Source organism: Eptesicus fuscus, chromosome 11 (assembly GCF_027574615.1).
Source record: "Eptesicus fuscus isolate TK198812 chromosome 11, DD_ASM_mEF_20220401, whole genome shotgun sequence".
Lineage (NCBI taxonomy): Eukaryota > Metazoa > Chordata > Mammalia > Chiroptera > Vespertilionidae > Eptesicus > Eptesicus fuscus.
Window position 1 is genome coordinate 45,762,468 of NC_072483.1, and position 20,757 is coordinate 45,783,224.

Consider the following 20,757-nt stretch of genomic DNA (forward strand, 5'->3'; position numbering starts at 1 on the left):
TAATAACTAAATTCATGTTAAACACACACACACACACACACACACACACACACCAGGGCTCTTTCCCTCCAACTCAAAAAAGAAGCAGATTAGGCTGATTCAACATTTGGGGCGAACTCCAACATTCTTCAACGACAGATGTTAGGTCAGCGATTCTCACCAAGGATGATGCTAGTAATATCCCATGCCTGGAGCCAGAAGGCTGAACCCCCTTCAGTGACAGGGACAGTCCATTACAGGGAAGGACTGTCCAGCCAAAAATGCCAAAAGCACTGAGAGCCGAGAGGACTGCTGAGACAGGCCTTCATGGCCATGGGTAAAACAAGAGTCAGCCTGCATCCGGCTACGTATTACCCCAGGCCACTCAGATTCCTCGAGGAGCATTAACAAAATGAGAGGTTCTGTACATAGAAGGGCTGTCTGCTGCATTCACTCGGTAGACACTTACTTGTCAGCGTGCCAAACGACGGTGGAGAATAGCCAGGCAGGTCAGATTTAAGAGCAAAGTAAGCCCTAGATTTTAAGAACTCACAATTCTTTCTACCACGTCTTTCAAAATAAAAGATTTTAAATTAACGTGTATGCTTTAAACTTTCAAACTCATCAAAAAACTCTCAAAGTGCTTTTCTTGCAGTTATATAAATATCATCAGTATTCAACCTAAAAGGTAGAAAATATAATTAAAAGTAAAATTGTTCTTTATCAAAGGGCTATTATTTCTAAAATAATATTTCTAGGATGATCTAACAAAGATTTATCAAAACAATAGGAAAACGTGTTATACCTAAGAACCAAACATTCTATAACACAGAAGCCCAAATACATTCTTAAAACAGATTACGTGCATTTATTCATTTCTTAGGCATGATTCTATATTCCTTGAAAATATAACACTTCTGTAAACAAGATTTTATCTTTATCAGCTTTACCTGCTATTTGTACTGAACCATCCTCACCCAGAAGAATATTACCAGCTTTCAAATCCCTAATAGAAAAAAAAAAGAAGAAGAAACAATTGTGCAGTACCGATATTATATTGCATTAATTCACTCAGGGAGATTTTAAAGCATATCATAGAATACAGGTATTTTGGAATTATTTTATAAATACTAAAATTATATCATAGATTTCAAAAATTATAAAATACATGTGATTTTATAGTTTGTTCCTGGGGAGTGGTTAGGATGTTAGTAACAAATATTTTCTATCAAATCAATATCCAGATTTAATTAAATCAATAGTGAGTAAATGCTTTCTTTCATGTTAGAGTTAAGATTGTCCATATAATCACAATACTATTGTTTTATCATGAATGAAAGCCCAGACTATGTAAAGCTGTTCTATTGTTTGTGGTGTAATTCCAAATTAATCCCATCAGCCTCTTAAACAATTGATTTGATCAGTCTCTCCTCTGAAGAGACACTGATTATGAACATGGCTTATAATCTATAGATATAAAAGGCTAATATACCAAGTGTCCCTCCAGGAGCTCGACCAGGAGACCAGGAGTTCGATTGCTCACTATGACGTGTGCTGACCACCAGGGAGCGGCACGGAATGAAGGAAGGCCCCAGCCGGCAGCCGGAAGGCCCCAATCGACCCTGATCGCCAGCCAGGTCTAGGGACCCTACCCATGCATGAATTTCGTGCACTGGGCCTCTAGTATTCTATAATATATTTCTTTACTATATAGAAGTGTGCTGAATGGTCTTAATAATTTAAAAATGACAATCTATAAGTTTAGTTTCTAAAGTAACATTTTTCTAATTATTGAAAGAAAGTAAATTGCTTGCTTATAGTTTGGGGTAGGGAAATTAAAATATTAGTATTACTGGTAAATGGTTATTTATTTATAACTATCCCTAAGAGCCCCAGTAACTCTAACCCATCCAAAACACCGGGCACCTATAATCTATGCTGTTTGGCTATCTAAACTGGCATTTTATATCACAAGGAAGATGAAATCAGTGCCTCCTCCTTCCCTCTCACCATCATGTCAAAAATAATGAACATATTACAATGTCTGAAACAGTCTAGCCTGTATTAGAAAGTTAGAAATGATATCCAATTCAAATGAGCATGCTTCAAGAGCAGCATGTGAACTGATGTTTTTTCATGAGTCCACTCAGTACTCTTTATATTCTATTTTCTTTCTTAAGTATCCCCCCTCCATCTATGTAGCCTAAGTTAGAAATAGTGCCAATCCATACCTACCTGCAATATGTCTTTCCTTAATATTCTTTATTAACTAGGACTAAAGATACAGCTGAATTTGAACATCTCTGCAGAGGCCATACCTGTGAATCTGGCCGTTTCTGTGTAGATAGTCTAAGCCTTCCAAAACCTCTTTAAGAATTGTTGCTATTATTGCCTCTTCCAGAACTCCGTTCTTGTGTTCTCCTCGGTTGACGATGTATTTTATGATATCCAACATTGAACCTGAGTGGACAGGCAGAAGAATTGAAAAAACTGGGTGAGCGTCTTCATTACCTTTCCAGAACGAGGTTCCCTAGTTAGAAAAGTAAATGAGGACATAAAAATATGTTTTTTGTTTACAAATATCCCAAGGCACACAAACACATGGCAACCCATGACCGGACACACAAAATACACATTTGCGGGCTCACTTTCAGGTGAAATAAATGAGAAGGATTCTGGGTCAGGAACCAGAAGACTATTCAGGGCCACTGCCCAGTGAACCCCTTTTTCCCTAGACATGCAATTGGTTACAGACTCAAAAGAGGGTTCAAGACATCTGAACTGAAAAAGAAAGGCCCAGGAGGCCAGGAGAGAGGCAGCAGTGAGCCACCAGAGCAACCGGTACAGGTGGGAGGAGAGAAAAAGGGTGTATTACCTCCAGGCCTGCTGATCACCGGGAGATTCCTTTCTGTGACTCCAGGCAATCTTTATTTTTACTGACGTGGTACTTGACGTATTGACTTTTTATAATAAGAAAATGAATACACAGTACTCTGTTATAATAAACAGATTAGCATCCTTGGCACTGTGAATTCATGTTTCAGCACAGAGTAATTAATATTCCGAACCTCTGGGTCATTTTAAAAACCAATATTCCCCAGGGGAGTCAACATTTCTGACGAGTTAACAAATGGCTTACCTCAGGAACTGAATTTGGCTCCAAGCTCTCAATGATTAACTCAGAGGTCTGAGTTTCCTCATCAGATGTTACTACACCAGATTAACCACCCACCCCTCATTAAGAGTTGGAATGTAATAAAATATTATAGACGAAAACAAATGCACATGTCCTACCTCAGAGAGAAGTGGAACATCTGTTTATTCATTGACTCTTGGATTTTTGGCTCATTCAGAATATTATACTTCCAAAACCATTTGATTTTTACCTTATAAGGACATACCATGCCAAGCATATATGCAGTTCTGGCCTGGCCTGCTGAAAGCAAGCTGAGCTTGCATCCACATCTGCCCACATTCACTTTCCCTGTGGAAATGCAAAACCTGTTCCTCTTACCCACTAAAGCCCAGGAGACTAAACTGTATTCTTTTAAAAGACAATGAAATTTTCTAGCAAGTCCTGAGGAAAGTGGACGGGGGATATTCTCAGGCTTATAAAAGGTTAACTGGGATAAAAATAAATAAAGAGAGGAAGTAAAATCCTCAGCCTGAACAGAGTATTTGGGGCTATCCAGCGTCCCAGGTTACCGTGGGTGGGCCCCTCGAGAAGAGACTAGATCCTCTCGTTGATAACGAGCCATCCTCCTGAGAACCAAGAAGCAGGCCTGACACTTGACCGCTGTGTCCGGCTCCAGTAGGCTTCCTTTTGCTTCTGTCTTTCCTTTTTCATTTCACTTTTTAATTAAAAACCAAGTAGGCACTCAAGGAAACAATGGCGCACAGGATTGACAAGACTAGAACAGAACCGAACTCAGAGCTGCCAGGCTCCCTACGGAGACCTCCACAGCAGCCCCAAGGCCATTACAACACATTCGTCATCTCATTTCTGGGCTTCTGCTTGATCCAAGATACTTTCTTTAAAAAATAATCATAATAATAAAATGCCTCCCTGGTTCAGCCTTAGCTGGCAAAGGGCCTGCAGATGAAAATGGGCTGCTCTACAGCCCATGTTGTGCTGAGCCGGTTTGGGCTTCGTCCAGACACCACAAAATGTTCCCCTTTGCTCCTTCACCACACTTCGCATCTCAGGATGCTAGACAGTGTGTGGTGCCCTGGAGAGAGGACACGCTGGAGAAGTGGGGATGCTGGATTTTATGAAGAAAATAACTCGTTTTCTGTGCTTCAATTGTGGGGCCAGTAAAGTGAAGGTGATAATACGTCCAGTGTTGCTTTGAAGTCAACAGGTCCCACAGTCACAAATTCCAGCACTGACAGTTACTGTGACCTTGGGCAAGCTCTTTAACTCTCTGACCTTTCTGAAAACAGGGATGGTGACACCTGCCATTCAAGGATGTCGTCCACACTCCATGAAATAAGTGCATCGCCTTGAACAGGATCTAGCCACGGAGTAAGTGTTCGACAAAGTTAAAGGTTATCATTATCATTCCCTATCAATTATGATGCTAAAAGGTTAAAAGAAATAAAATACGGAAGTGCAAAAGTGCCTTATCAATTATAGAGTCTAGGGCTTTTATAACTTCAGTGATCTGAGGCTAGTGCGGGAAAGTGACTTTCCCTGCCCGAGTGCAAACATGTGATGAAATAGTGCCACTTCTGATCAATACCGCACGCAAATAATTTAACATGCGGAAAGTCTCTCTCCGTTTCAACTGAGCCAACATTTACTGAGGACCCACTGGGTCTCAGATGCAATGAATTAAAAGTGCATCTGAGCCTTAGCTCAGTGGACAGAGCATCGGCCCTGGACTGAAGGGCATGTACATGGGTTGCAGGCTCAATCCCTGGCCCCGGTCAGGCCGCATGTGAGAGACAACCAATTGATGTCTCTCTCACATCAATGTTTCTCTCTCCCTGTCTCTCCACCTCCTTTCCACTCTCTCTAAAAAATCAATAGGAAGATATCCTTGGGTGAGGATTAACAAAACAAGCAAACAAACAAAAAAGTACATTCAACTGTGCTTTCTTCATGAATCCACAATCTAAATATGCACTGTCCAGCACTGTAGCCACTAGCCACCTGCATTATTTAAATATAAGCTAATTAAAACAAAACAGAAATTCAGTCCCTCAGTAGCACCAGCCAATGTCAAGTGCTCAAGAGCCACATGTAACCAGCAGACACTGGATAGCACAGCTACAGAACATCCTCATCGCCACAGCACTGAAATAATGCATTATACTGCAATGTGTTAAGGACTTGAATAATGTTTAAAGGGAAGGGTTTAGGGAAGGAAGAACTGGTTAACATCTTTGAAGAAAGTACAGGATAGCTGCAGAGAGCAGGTGAGCTTTTAGGACTTGAACACATGGAGAGGAAAGGGCAGATCTAGGGCTGAGGGGCAGCGCAGGTGAGGGCACAGAGACATCAGAGAGCAGGAAGGATTTAGGGAGTCTAACCTACGCCACGAAAATCGGGGTAGAATGGGACACTAGAAGTTAAGCTGAATTGGACATTATTCTCTAAGCAAGTAATAAACCATGCAAACCTTTTTTAAATTGATTTTAGAGAGAAAGGAAGGGAAAGGGAGAGAGAGTGAAACTTCAATGAGAGAAACATTGATAGGCTGCCTCCCACTGGGGATCATGCCTGCAACCTGGGCATGTGCCCTGATCATGAATAGAACCAGCAACCTCTTGGTGCATGGGACAAGGCTCAACCAACTGAGCCACACTGGCCAGGGCCCATGCAAAACTTAAATATAGGTGTAAGGGGGTCAAATCTGAAATCTTAACCACTATGCAGGCTTATACAGAAGGAAAACAAGCAAACAAAATCCACTTACCTCCACTTAGTAATTTCATGACCAGCCAAAGTTCATCTTTTACCACAAAAGAGGTGTAATAGGTCACTACGTTGGGATGGCTGCACTGACTCATGGCTTGAATTTCTTTCTATAAAAAAAGCAAAACATGACATAGTAGTACCATGGGGTGAAAATCGGGAAAATGCAAGTGAACCACAGTTGAGCATCTGACTAACTTTCCTACTTACAAGCATATCTGGGGAGGGGGGCTGTGGTAGGGGGCTGCCTAAACCTTTACTTCGGAGAAGCTACATCAGACCTAACCCTCTTACTCTCATTATCAACTTGCTAGAATGAGAAAGGCTTGTATAGACCACAGACCTCTGAACCAGCCACAGGTCAGAGGAATTTCAGATCACCATATTGCCCAGATGACCCCCCACTCTGCCAGCAAAGACCCTGCCATACATGACTAAGCGCCTCTGACCTGAATGGGAGGCCTCCACAGGCAGACGAAAGGCTAGGTGAGTATTAGGACACATGGTGGGTCGGTGCCACCCTGAACTCTGGTGCGTGTCTTAGCTCCTCCCTCATCTAAAAGGGGACAACAGAACTGTTTCTGTCTTTCTCAGGACTGCTGTGATGGTACGTGAGAAAATACATAAGAAAATGCTAGATTATCATTTCCCTAACTATTTTCCATGGTAAATGTTCCATCAAGGAGATAAAGGGGCAGAGGGGACTGGTAAGGTGAAATGGGCTTGAAAAACATCAGATACTAAATCTCACTCTAAAAGAGTCACAAGGAATATTAGTGCTGTCAAAGGCTGCGAAAAGTCCTGTGCTAGATAAACTGTCCTTGTTGAATCCAGATGAACAATGTAGGAAAACAATACTTTGTGTGTCGCAGTTTAGGCAACACTGCTGTAGTTTTTTTTTTTTTTTTTGTTTTTAAAATATATTTTATTGATTTTTTACAGAGAGGAAGAGAGAGGGATAGACAGTTAGAAACATTGATGAGAGAGAAACATCGATCAGCTGCCTCTTGCACACCCCCCACTGGGGATGTGCCCGCAACCAAGGTACATGCCCTTGACCGGAATCGAACCTGGGACCCTTGAGTCCGCAGGCCGACGCTCTATCCACTGAGCCAAACCAGTTTCGGCTGCTGTAGTTTTATAAAGACACAGAACAGCAAAGTTTTGAAATCATACAAATGGGAAACTTCAATAAACCATAGTTTTCAGCAATAGTCAAGTTCATTTTGGTTTTGGGATGTCATTTTAAGTTATTGCCAGATGACTGGTATAAAGCTTCAGCCAAATGATAACCCTCAATCAAAGGTATCAGACAAGTGTAACTCACTTTTAAGGTGCTATCGACAAGCCACAAGAAAAACCTGTTATCAAAGAAACCTCACTTATGCTACCATGTATTTATGATGAAAGAAGAGTGTATTTGTGCATCCTAATATTTTCAACAACACTGAGCATCTAGTTAACTTTGAGTTAATGTAAAATTGCCTGACAATAACATTCCAATTTGGGCTGCAATCTTTGCATATTCAGTACTAATTAATCCTCAAATTACTAAAACCCTATATGTCAGATAACTGCCAAAATACCACGACATGTAACACATATACACACCTCATTTTATACTAGAGGCCCAGTGCATGAAAATTCATGCACTGGAGGGGGAGGTCCCTCAGCCCGGCCTGCCCCCTCTCACAGTCCGAGAGCCCTCAGGGGTGGGAGGCGACCCGGTGATCAGGGGAAGGTGACGCCCCCATCACACCTCTGCTGCTGCCACTGCTGGCAGCACAAGCCTTGGCCGGCCCTGGTTACCTGAGCCTCGGGCGGCCCTGGGCAGCTGTGCAGCCGCCATCCAAGGCTTGCCTGCACCTCGGGCCAGCCCTGGGCAGCTGGGGGACTGAGGGGACTGAGGGACTCCAGAGGCAGGAGCGTGGAGCGGCCGGACCCGCCTGGGGGCGGGCCCGGCCATGCCGCACGCCTGCTGCCCCGGTGGTGCTGAGGGGACTGGGCACCGCCATCTTGTGGCTGTGGGCACCTCCATCTTTGAGGGTGTTGCAGTTAATTAGCATATTTCCTCCTTATTGGCTGTGGGTGTCACCATCTTGTGAGGGAGTGATGGTCAATTAGCATAGTCCCTCTTTATTAGATAGGATGCTTACTTAAGTGCTTTTAACCATGGATAATCTCCTAAGAAAAATCACTAATTTTTCCATTTTCTTTTCATTATTTAAGAACAGTTTCCCTTCACTGTTTCCCTCTTCCATTTAACTGATCACAGGTTTTCTAAATCTGACACTTTCGATTCGGCAACTCCTGTCCTTTGAACAAGATCTGAAACCTGAGTTCCAGTTTCCATCTGTCTCTGGTGTTAGGTTTTGATGCCATAAGATGCTTCTGAAGGAGAAATGGCATGCTGCCCGGGCCATTCCTATTTCAAGTCACTAGCATCTGCTCACCGTGGGCACGGCCCACTTGGAAGGCCTGTAGTGCTAGGCAAGGTCCAGCTTAAATGGATGCCTCTGTTGTTCACAGAAATGGGAATGATGTTTCTTGAAAATATGTGTGCTCTACATTCTCACCATTTCATATTCAATGTAAATGAATGCCTTTCAAGCCTTCCAATTCTTAAATCGTTAATCAAAATGCACAATAACCCACCAATACCCATAGGAAAAGAAATCCTTTTGCAGTGATGCAAAGTTGGGTCAGAGTCTGGAAAAACACGTTTTTCAGTTCTTTGCATTTAGAGAGCCTGTATCATTTCCTACCCAGAGTATCAGGTTCTCTGACACGGTAGTGAACATACTGTGAAACTCTGTGTGTGTGTGTGTGTGTGTGTGTGTGTGTGTGTGTGTGTGTGTTATATGGGGGTGAGGGGGGACAGAAGGAAGAAAGGGAAAGAGAGAAACTCTTTTAATTAACCTAGGGAGAAATTGTTTTAGAAAACCTATAAATATAACAAATCCCATTCCTTAAAAATTTTGGGTCTTAGAGGTGCCAGCTGGACATTTAAAGGCCCTGAGGATTGAAAAGAAAAAAACGGGCAAGGAATACAGATACGAGCCCTACTAATACAACAGCCCTATGGGAGATGAAAGAAGAGGTGGGAGCCTGAGAGGGGACCTGCATCAGTCTGAACAGTTATAATGTCACATTCTTCTTCTGTGCCCCCTCACTGCTCCTCTTCACTGCTTGGCTGTGGAGTCCAAGTCCCCCATTCCTACACCATCCATTTCACTGTGCAGCCTGTCCATGCAGCCTGCCCTCTGCTTAAAGACATGAGGAAACTTGCCTTAGAGAAAAACACTAGTCACTCTACCCTTTACCATGGAACCCCCATGGTAAACAATATTTCCAAAAACGGGGTAGGAAGACACTCAAGGAAATAAGAGCTAGGTGCTCTGCCTGCCTATGCAACCCTCATTTTAGTTTATATTTGAACCTTTTATGTAGTTGCCTTCTATAGAGGTACAAAATTTATATGCTAATACTTTAGCTATGGTCTGAATATTTCTATTCCCCCCAATTTTTTGTTAACAAGCCAGGCAATTAGCTAGTCCCCTCATCAGGAAAGAATATTTTTTAGTTCATAGGCAGTGATCAGCAGTAGCAGCTTCTATAGTACATCTCCAAGCAATTTTTTTTTTTTTTACTATTTTTTTAGAGAGGAAGGGAGAGGGAAAGAGAGAAGCATTGATGTGAGAGCAGAACATCATGCCTCCCGAATGGCCCTCACTGGGGATCAAGCACACAAACTGGGCATGTGGCCTGACCAGAAATCAAACTGGAAATCCTTTGGTGCATGGGATGACGCCCAACCAACTGAGCCACAAGGGCCAGGGTCCCCCCAAATTCTTAAGTCGATGGTACTAGGAGGTAGGGGCCCTTGGAGGGTGACTGGATCATCAGGGTGAAGCCCTCATGAGTGAGTTTAGTGCCCAAATAAGAGATACCCCAGGGAGCTCACTTGCCCCTTCCGCTACGGGAGGAAGCAGTGAGAAGTCTGCAGCCTGAAAGATGCCCCCAACCATGTTGGCTCGCTGACCTCAGACTTCCCAGTCTCTAGAACGGTGGGAAATCATTTTCTATTGTATATAAGCCACCAGTCTATGGCATTTTTGTTATAGCAGCCCAAATTAATTATGTTTTTATTTATTTCAAAGAGAGGGAGAGGGAGGGAGAGAGAGATAGACATCAATGATGAGAGAGATCTCTCTCAGCTGCCTCCTGTACGCCCCAACTGGGGATCCAGCCTGTCACCCAGGTATGTGCCCCAACAGTGAATTGAACTGTGACCTCCTGGTTCATAGGTCAATGCTCAACTACTAAGCCACAATGGCCAGGCAATTTTATATCTTTTTATATTTTATATTTTGAAAAATATAAATATTTCTTGGATCAAATAGTCTTTCCACAGAACTACTTTCTCCATTTCTTTTCAAAACAGTGGTGATGGCTGCTATTTGAACCCCTTCTTGGAGACAATCTATCAGCTCAATTTCCCAGCTTTTCCCAGGGCCTTAACTTCACTCATAGGATAGGCAAAGCCTTTTATTCCCAAGCACACTCATTTCCTCCTGTCTCTGAAAGTGACAAAAGGATTGTCCAAAGAATAAATGGATATGATTTTCAAAAACCTTTTTATCCAATTCTTCCTGTAGAATGAATGAGTGCTAATATTCTATTCTCTTAATTAGTGTACAATCCATGGAAGAAGTGTGATTTAGATGCTTTTCAAACTTGAATATGCACACAGATCACCTGGGGACCTTGTGAAAATGCAGGTTCTGATCCAGTAGGTCTGGGTTGCGGTCAGAGGTTCTACATTTCTAATAAGCATTTCCAAGTGGCAACGTGGCAGGAGGCAGGCAGAGAGGCACCTGGGTGGTGGGAATGTGAAAGAAAGGCCTGAGTAGAAGAGCAGGCCTAGCTAGTCTCACATGCAAAAGGGGCCCGGCAGGCATGGGTCAGTGGTTGAGCATCGACCTATGGACCAGGAGGTTATGGTTTGATTCCTGGTCAGGGCACATGCCTGGGTTGTGGGCTCAATCCCCAATGTGGGGTGTGCAGGAGGCAGCCGATTGAAGATTCTCTCTCATCATTGATGTTTATATATCTCTCTCCCTCTCCCTTCCTCTCTAAAATCAACTTTAAAAAAATTTTTTTTTCTTTTAAGGAAAAAGGGGGTAGGAAGCAAAGCTGGAAGTAATGGAAACTATAGCATTAAAGTGGTTTGAATGTCACAACTACGGGAAAGAGTAAAAAAATTCAAAGGGAGAGAAAAAAACACGAGGTCAAAGTTGGAAGAACTCAAAGGACTCTCAAATCCAGGCAACACAATTGCCAAAACTATAGTCAAGGAATGTGACACAGTTGGCTCCCTTGGAAGTCTAGTGAAATAAGACTCGGACATGTCACCAAGTGCCAACCCAAGCGATGGCGCAGCATTGAATCTTCCCCAGGGCTTAAGGAGCTGGATTTGCTCACGCAGCTTTATCTGAAACGCATCACAAGTCCAATTTCACAAAAGTGAGAAAACTGACCTAAAATGGGGTAGTAAGTGAAGGCCTTTCCATCTGCTAAAACTGAAGTGCCAGCCACAGCAGCATCCCTCTGCTGGGAGCGATGCAGTTGGAGGAGACCACGAGGGACCCGCGCTGCCGCTGTGCCAGCCCAGCCAAACTGGCCAAACCAGGGACGACACAGGCGTCTCAGGTGGGATGCACTGGGTTTGGTGGGAGACACAAAAAACATAGAGCGCCCTACCCTGGGAGGGAAAAAAAATGCCAAAAACAAAAACAAAAACTGGGAAAATGGGGGTGGGAGGACCTTTTTAAATATTTATAAGGGATTTTCCAATACCGCTGTATGGCGTTTGCTTCTCCTGCCCTTGCCAAAACAAATTTATTTTCCTATAAAGAGCACTGTGAACAAGCAGGAACTCTAATTAGCAAGGGTGTGGCCCAGCAGGAGCCACGTAAGGGCCGCAGTCTAGGATGCAGCAGGCTCTGCAGCTTGGATCTGCCACTGACCAGCTTGATAACCTGATAATCTTTGAGTCTCAGTTTCCTATTCTGTCAAAGGAGCTTACTAATGCCATCTACGTAGGATTGCTGTGCTACAAGCGAAATGAGGTCTATGAAACTGGCAAAATGCCTAGCACATAACAGAAATGTTAAAGGTCAGTCTCTCAGTGTCTCGGTTCCTTCTGAACCACATCGATCACTAATCCCAAGAGACCGATCCTGGCAGGGGCACGCACCTTTTCCTGCAGAAATGTCACAGAGTGGGCTCTGTGTGCCCTGCTGGCTCAAGGAGTGTCTTACACTGCGTGCACAGGTCACCGGGCCATGAATTTTTAGCTTTATTCCCGACTCTTCAGTGTCCCCACCCATGTTTCTCCTAGTTATCTCCTCACCTTGTGTTTAATTATACCACCTGTCATACTTCACATATCCTGCTACACGGCCTCAAACCCTTGTCGAATAAGAAGTCTAAACATACACTTGTGCACAGGACTCAGAACAAAGAGAAATAAAAGAGAGTTTGAAGATATAAGAATTAGGCAAAAGTTAAAGCCTAGATTCTTTTGTCCCTTAAGATCATGATATTCACACGGAAAGTAAAAGAGTTTAAATGAATTCTGAATTCAAAATATTAAACTATACTTAACCATATTAGCATATTTTCACAACTTATGTAAATTCTAAGTAAATTCTTCCCTATCTGATATTGATGGCAAAATATCCTACTCAGCCTTAGTTAAGAAATCAAACCTACGCTCCAACATTAATGTGCAGTTAAATCTAAGGAGATGCTGTATCTAACTTCATTCTAAAACAAGGTTCTCAACTTTGGCTGCACACAGAAATTGCCTAGGGAGCTTTAAAAAGTACTAATGCCTGGATCGCAGCCCCAGGGCTGCTGATGTAAATTGGTTTAGGATACAGCCTAGGAATAAAACTTTTCAAAAGCTCCAGGGTGATTTTCATGTGCAGCCAAGGTTGAGAACCCTGCTTTCCAGCTATGCACCGAGATGCGTTCGTCTTTCAGTGAACCGCTGAAACTTGTACCTCTAGGCACATTTTCACTCTGCAACTTAATCTAGAAAGGAAAAAATAGATATGATCTACAAATACTATTAAATAAAATATGTATTTCCAAGTGCAAGAGATAACCAAATACATCTTTAAAACGTATTCGGCACCCTCCAAGTGTTGAGAGAATTGTCTAAATGATAGTAGGGTAATCGTGTTAAAATAAAAATGTTTTGCATAGAGTTGTTCTCCAGCTTGTACTGCCATAACATCAGCATCACTATGAAGGGTAACCTAATCAATACTCATAAATAATACAATACTTTAAGTAGCAGAATTTTTTCAAAAAGAAAAAAAACCAATAAACTCCTATGATTTCAAATGTCAGCCAAGCAATGGATAAAAGATTGACGAAGCTCTTATTTAAGAGCAGTGTATTTTTCTGGACTGTCATTTTCAATCATGAAAAATATCACTGTGAGATTTATTTAATTATGAGAAATTACATAATACATATGCAGAAAACGCTTGCCTCTTTTATATAAGAGAAACAACAGGGAAATATTCAAGAAAGAGTAAGTCAAATATTCTGGCTTGTACCACTTACAAATGAATCAACCAATGCCCCTTACCACTTAAGTTTTGTAATTATTTTCAGATGATTTGGTATCTGTGTTTATCTAAGTACAGTGCAGTTGAAGGAGGCATTAGATATGGAGAAAGTTTAGATATTTTGAAGACAGGGCAACATTTTAAGAAATCAGAAAAAGGGAAGCATAAATTCGATGATAGCCACAATAGGTGTTTGCAGAAGTTTGAAAGCTGCAGATCGCAGTTGTACAGAGGTAAAGTGTCATGGGAGCTGGAGGTCTGGAAAATCCCGAGAAATCATGATGGGTAAATATCTACTTGCTGACAGAATAGGATGTACATCCTGGGGTTTTGATGGTGATGTCACAAAATTGGGCACTCTGCAAAAACTGTTTGAAAACAAACTAAAGAATTTTGCTTGGAAATGTAGAAGCTGCCAGTGTAGTTATTCTCTTGAAAAGGAACAAGGAGGGGGAAGAAAGCAAAGAATAAAACAAAGATGTTGAAATACTACAGGAAAATTCCACGGGGAAGAGCCATTTTCTTTAGTTGGCTACAACTAACAGCACTTCAGCAGACAGGCAGAGGATGCCTGGGAGGTTCTGAAAGCTCTTCAGTTGGAATCTGAATCAGACTCAGCCATCAACAACGACTGTGTGAGCAGGTAGTTGTCAATCATTGGGAGTACTGTTAAAAGGAAAATCGAAGACTGTAGGACAACAGGATCACAAAGAATTTTTCTTGTCAGCCAATTGATGCTGCTGGAAACCGCCAGACCAACTGTTGGCACTGCTGCTGCACTGGGTCTTATCACCAAAAGATGAGAATGGGAGGAGAAAGAACGGTGTCTCCTTTGTTGTGGCCCCCGGTCCCACGCCTGGGTACAGTCTGCAGCCTGGGATTCTGCCGGTGAACAACTCCCCTGCAAAAGTGGCAGAAACCCCACTTGCCACTCTCCTGCCTTCCTCCTGAGTTTTCAGAGTCTGTCTTTATCAGCAGCAGCTTAATGAATCATAGAAATAACCAAACCAAAACAAGAAAAAAGATAACACAGGAAAGAACCCAAGCAACAACGGTTTTCCAGAAGTCTACAAAGATGGCAAAAGTAGGGTATTAAAAGAGAGAGAGAGAGAGAGAGAGAGAGAGAGAGGGAGAGAGGTAACTGAACTTGTATTCAATCTGGGGAGGTTGTCCCATTTTCTCCTATTCTGAAAATGTTGGGTCTTTCTGTTACTGAGCACATGTAAGTCCAAAAACATGTGCTCTTGCAATGTCAAGTTCCACTTACTTTAAAAACAAAAAGAGAGATGTGTTCACCATTTTAGAAAGCCATTCCCAACAAAGGTATAAAAACACTTAAAAGTAAATTTAATAATTATATTGAGTCAACTATGATATAACTTTTAAATTTGATGTTCCAAAAATGAAAATTGTTTTCTCTAACCAAATCACACACATTCCCAAAATAATGTAATTTCAGAGCTGTAAAAATAACTTAGTTTTCCATATATAGTATTTATTCTCTAATTTCTTAAAAATGCATATCATCAAAATATCCAAAAATTTCTCATTTCTAAATCTGCTCTCAGTTGGACTGGAATTGGATAAATACAAACACCAAATCACATGAAAATAATTAAAAGCTAAGTAGCAAGGGACAAATGACAGCACAAAATTCAATGATTAACACCTGAAATGCTCAAAACAGTGCCATATGAGTGAAGCAGGCTTATATTTGAATTCTGTATCCTTGGTATAAAATATTCTATAAGATACAGCCAAATGTAATTTGTTACCACATGTGATGAGGACTGAGCTGGAATGCAAATAATTAATTTACTAACTAGAAAGTTCTTTAGTTCAAGAAGAATAGAAAAATACTTTCACTGATATAATAAAGAAAACACACATTATAGCTTCCAGCTTTTTAAGCTTTTGTTCTCAAACTGGTATAAATTTTTCTATAATAAACAAGATACGCAAAACAACATAACTATAGAGATTAGATAAAACATCACAAGAAAGATTTTTTTAAAATGTTAAATCTTAATTAAGAGGAATTAAAAAAAATAAAAACCTAACTAGAGGAACTGCTCAGAGGTCCCCAGATATAATAATTTAATTTTTAAATGGTTAGGGAATTAACTAGTCTCTCAAATTTCATTAAAATAAATAAATAAACAAGAATAAAGATGTAGTAGGGGCAGGCTGGGAGAGGTCAATGGGGGAAAAAGGGGACATATTGTAATACTTTCAACAATAAAAAAATAAAGATGTAGTAAAAATAGCAAAAAAAAAAATTACCATTAGGCAAAGTAAATATATAGAGTTTTATTTTCCAAAATAACCTTCAAATCATAGCTAATTCATTCCTCTAAAGAGAAGGAAGGAAGGAGGACTGAAAAGGAGGAGAGAAAAGGGAGGAGGAAAGGGAGAACGGAGAGGAGGAGGTGAGTAAGGAGGGAACAGCAGATCAAGAGAAACAACAAATATTAAAATAGCACTACAGCAGAGAACACAAGGGCAGTGGCTTTGTTCGGAGGAAATAAAGTTCTTGATTTATCTACAAATACTATCGAGATGAATAAAATATCTTTACAGAGAAGCTACAGGAAGAGAAGGGCATATACCAGAATTTTTCTAGCTCCACTAGAAGCTCTTCCCTTGGGTACACAGGGGAAACAGATGGCACACTCTACACCCAGATCTATGCATTGAGAGTGGACTTTCACTGTTACACCGCAATACTGGAGTGGCTTGACTCTCTCCTAAGTTATAAACAAAGCGTAATTTGCTAGTAATTACTGTTTTTGTCCAAGCAATTTTAAAGTGATTTCATTAAATAATTAATTGTAAAATACATACAGTCACAGAACTTTGATGATGAAAATAAAGTAGGATTCCTTAGTGAATGAACGAGGACACTGGGACCAGAGGTGAAACTGATTTGTCCAAAGTCCTTGATCCCAGTGATGATCACAGACCCCCTGACTCAGGAGCTCTTTTCCCTCTACCGTAAGTTTCAGCATGCATCAGTTTTGTACAGTTTTTTTTAAATGACTTTGCTCACATTTGTCACCCATCACAGACTAAAATATTTTAAAGATCATTACATATTAGTTTATAATCACTAAACTAGACTTTTTTTTCTTTTCATTTATTTTTGTAAGAAACAAGCACTTTGCCTGGCCCCAGAGTCTTGACTTCCACACATACAGCTCACCTGTCCCTAGAAATTAAACTGTAAGTTTTGGTGGCATTGATGTATGAGAAAGAATGAGAAAATGCTACTCAGTTTTCTATGACTAGGTACAAAAAAAAACAAAAACAACAACAGACTAAAAATATGAGAACTCAAGTCTAGAGGAAAGAATGAGAATGATATAAAGTCTAAAAATCGTAAATAAAGTCAAGCACAATAGTGACCCAAAATGATAATCAATTCCTGGGAAAAATAAAAGAGAGTGTTCTGAAGGTTGGAAGAGCGGGCTTTAGGATAAATAAAAGGACTATTCACATTTATAGAATTCATTGTCACCTGGTGATAAAGATTGAAAAGACAGATGATTTTAGAAAGAGCAGATTAATCCCTCACTCACGTAATGGATTTTAAGGGAAGTCAAGTGTGCCCTGGAGTAGCATCCCTAACCTTTGAGGTTGACCACAAACCAGAGAACCAAGTTTTTTCAAGAAACCTCGAGGCCATCTTCACATAGAATATACTAGTCTGCATGACAGTGGGTCAGACCCTTTTAGCAAATTTTAAATTCCTTTTGGAAAGCAAGAAGCCCTCAATGGAATATAAATGAGAGAACCTATTGCTCTGCTAACCATTTCTAGGCAAACAGGAGGAAAAAGTGCAGAAAGAGAGCCATAGCTAAAAAAAAAAAAAAAAACTCACCAACTCAGTAAAAAAAACAACAACAATGAAAACACTCAATTACAAGTGAAAGGCTTCCCAAGAAACAGGAACGCTCTTTGTTTTCCCATCACCTAGTTCAGTTCCTACTCTCTCGTGAGGTTTAATAATTATGGATTTAACACATTCTGCTCTAAAACTACAAATATCTCCCAAAGGATGTTAAAATAAGTATAGTCATTTGTACTACTGGAGGATTAGCAAATATGGGGATAACAACAAAAGTGGGATTAATAAATCTCAGAAATTATGTAAGCATCTAGGTTGGGATAGTCAGGCATACAGAACAGACCAGTGACACTCCCTTAGCTCCTGGAAAATTAACCACCAAGATCTTCATAGCTAGAAAGATTAGGATCTAGTTAAAGGCCAAAGTCCGAAACATAGATGAAAATTTAAAAGAATGCATCTCAAAAATAATCAATTTAGATCAACTAACTGCTATTCATGTGTTGCCAAGGAAAACATTTATTCTAAAGTGTTTTAATTGCTGTTAAAAGGAAATGAATGTTTAGTGAGCATATAATTTTGTCCTCCCATATATATATATACCCAAAACTCATCCTTTCCATGGGCCTAAACGCAATGTAGAGACTTGTTAAGTATTTACCAAATAAATTAATACATGTATATGAGATCTAGAACCAAACTGCCTTTGAGGAATATTACAGTGCTCATTTCAATGGAACATATTTTATTTAAATTGCCAATTATTTAGCACCAATGATCTCATCTAACATTCTTCCCTTCATTTTAAGAGAAGCTGGCACTATAATTATCACTTTGCTTCAGAAATCATGAAATCAGTTGAATCCTTCTTCAGCCAAACCTGGAACAAATTAATTCTATTATGGCAGGAAAATCTACTAATAGCCTCCACCCCACACAGAAGCAGAGTTCAGGGCCAGCTGTCCAAAACTGCGCTCTGCCTTCATATCTGGCCTCTGTGTGTAAATCCCACCTTACTCTGGGAGTTAAGGTTCAAGGTGGGTAGGGACGGGTGGAGAGTATGGGGTGGTAGGTGATACAGTTTCAGCAGGGGAGGCAGATGTCCCAATAGCCAGCAGACAGTTGATAATTGCGACTTCTATGACATCACACTCACACAAGATAAGGGTTCCAGTGACTATTGTTTCTTATAAGAACAATGGCTTCCAGTTAACACATGGCACAGAGAGAAATGATGCAGAGCACTGACCTGCATATAGTGCACACACACAGAGAATTAAAGGATGATGAGGACACCGGATGTCCAAACTGCCAAAATGTGAACCCACAGAGATAATAAAAGCGCGGGTACCAGCAGCGCTGGAAATGGAAAGGATTACAGCAACATTGCACCACACAATCTCATGTGCCAATAGCTAGACCACAAAAGCCTGGCACCATCAGACAACCTATACTATACATTCCATTTGTTTTTGTTTGCAAAGGACCTGGCAGTAAGACATCCCAAAAAACCATCACCGTCCCCACACCATCTCTAAACATATCAAGGTCAAAGGCTCAAGATAAAAGAAAGATCAAAGTAATAACACAAAATACCTTTTTAAATGAAAATAGATAATCATCCTATATAATAAAAGGCTAATATGCAAATCAACCGAGCTGCGGAACAACTGGTCGCTATGACGCACACTGACCACCAGGGGGTAGATGTTCAATGCAGGAGCTGCCCCCTGGTGGTCAGTGTGCTCCCACAGAAGCCGGGCTCTGGCGAGCACAGCAGTGGTGGTGGGAGCCTCTCCCGCCTCCGTGGCAGTGCTAAGGATATCTGACTGATGGCTTAGGCCCACTCCCAGAAGCGGACCTAAGCTATCAGTCAGACATCCCCCGAGGGCTCCCAGACTGCAAGAGGGCACAGGCCAGGCTGAGGGACCCCACCAAATGCATGAATTTCATGCACCGGGCCCCCAGTGCATATATATTAACACAATATGGGAATTAAGGGCGGGGGGGGGGGAGATAAGCAAACCCACAAATCCTATGACCTCAGATTAATGGAGTTAAGCATAAAGACATAAAAGCAGAAGTCCTTATACTGAGAGCTCCGCCTAAATCACAGGTACCTCCAAACAACACTGACAGGCTTCCTGGTCCCAGGGAAGCAGAGAAAAGAGCCTGGAATGACTGTCTCCCATGACCTCCACTTGGACCCTTACACAGCTACCATCCCTTATAGCCGACAGCTAATGAAAAGCCAGCGGAGGGAAACGCGGATGCTTTGGGCAACAGTGAGAGCTTGGTGGAGGCCAGGGACCACGGCACTGGCCCAGAAGGCGGGTCCCAGAACTCCGACACTGCGAACATAAAGCTTATCCATACTCTGTCCAGTATTCTGCTGGTGGCAAAGGGATGGCTGTGAGACCTACAGCAGAGCACCACAACCAAATACATGGGCAAATTCTTCAGTGGTATTTCCTAACAGTGCATAAGTTTAAAGGTATACTCCAAATTTTTTAAAAAACAAACGTCTACTGAGGGTAGCCATAGCATTCGAGGCTCCTAAAGCCATCTTGGAGACCTTCCCATTCAACTCTCTTTTAAAATAGGGCAAAGTTGTTAGGTAACTTGACTGCAGTCAAAGGACAAGTTAGTGGCAGAAGCAGGACCTGACTCTCCCCACAGTTCGTTCAACACTTTTTCCACTCAGGGAAAGTGACCTTGAAAACCGGTCAGATGGTAAAGGCACAATTTCATTGGTCACGGTAACAGCAAGTACACAGGAACAGTTTCAGTGAGAGAAAAGCACCCAGAGGGTGAAAGCCTTCAATGCAGGCAACATTTTTTAAGTTGACATTAAATTATGGAAGCCCTTGCTTTAATCCGAGTTTCTGCTGGCAATCTGATGCTTCAATCCCAGTGAAATCTATGCCTTGTGTAGCCTAATTTAAAATGTAAGGCCAAACAGATCTGGAAAAGTACAGCCTATCCTTGTACTTAATTTATACTATAGTGGGCTGTAATTAAGCCTGAAATAAAAGCTATATTCTGAGTAAAGACAAAAAGCTCTTGTTAATGGCATTCCATTCCTAATGTAGAATATAACAAAAGCCTTCTTCATTTGGAGCCAGCCGTCATTATAGTTTGTAGCTTGTGCGGGGCTGTTGGACTAATATTTGCACTGGGATTAGTGTTGGGATAACCGATCAGTTAACTCCTCCACTATGGTCTTCTATTATTCTCAAATAAATGGCCAAAAGGCAAAGAAGAAAATTGGCAGGCAGAACGACAACTATATTTATGAGATTAAACTCGCAAACCCTTCACAGTTTGCCGGGCAACTAATAAACCATTTGCCAAGCTGTTCATTT

General features: G+C 41.4%; 1 protein-coding gene across 1 annotated transcript in view; it reads right to left on the bottom strand.

The window, feature by feature from the left end:
• The window catches only part of STK39 (serine/threonine kinase 39), a 265,976-nt gene that overhangs the window by 183,123 nt on the left and 62,096 nt on the right, over positions 1-20,757 (bottom strand). Inside the window, exons 3-5 of the mRNA XM_054723077.1 lie at positions 5,901-6,009; positions 2,298-2,439; positions 930-985 (exon numbers count right to left, since the gene is read on the bottom strand). Coding sequence (XP_054579052.1) covers positions 930-985; positions 2,298-2,439; positions 5,901-6,009 — 307 coding nt within the window. The remainder of the gene's footprint in view (positions 1-929; positions 986-2,297; positions 2,440-5,900; positions 6,010-20,757) is intronic.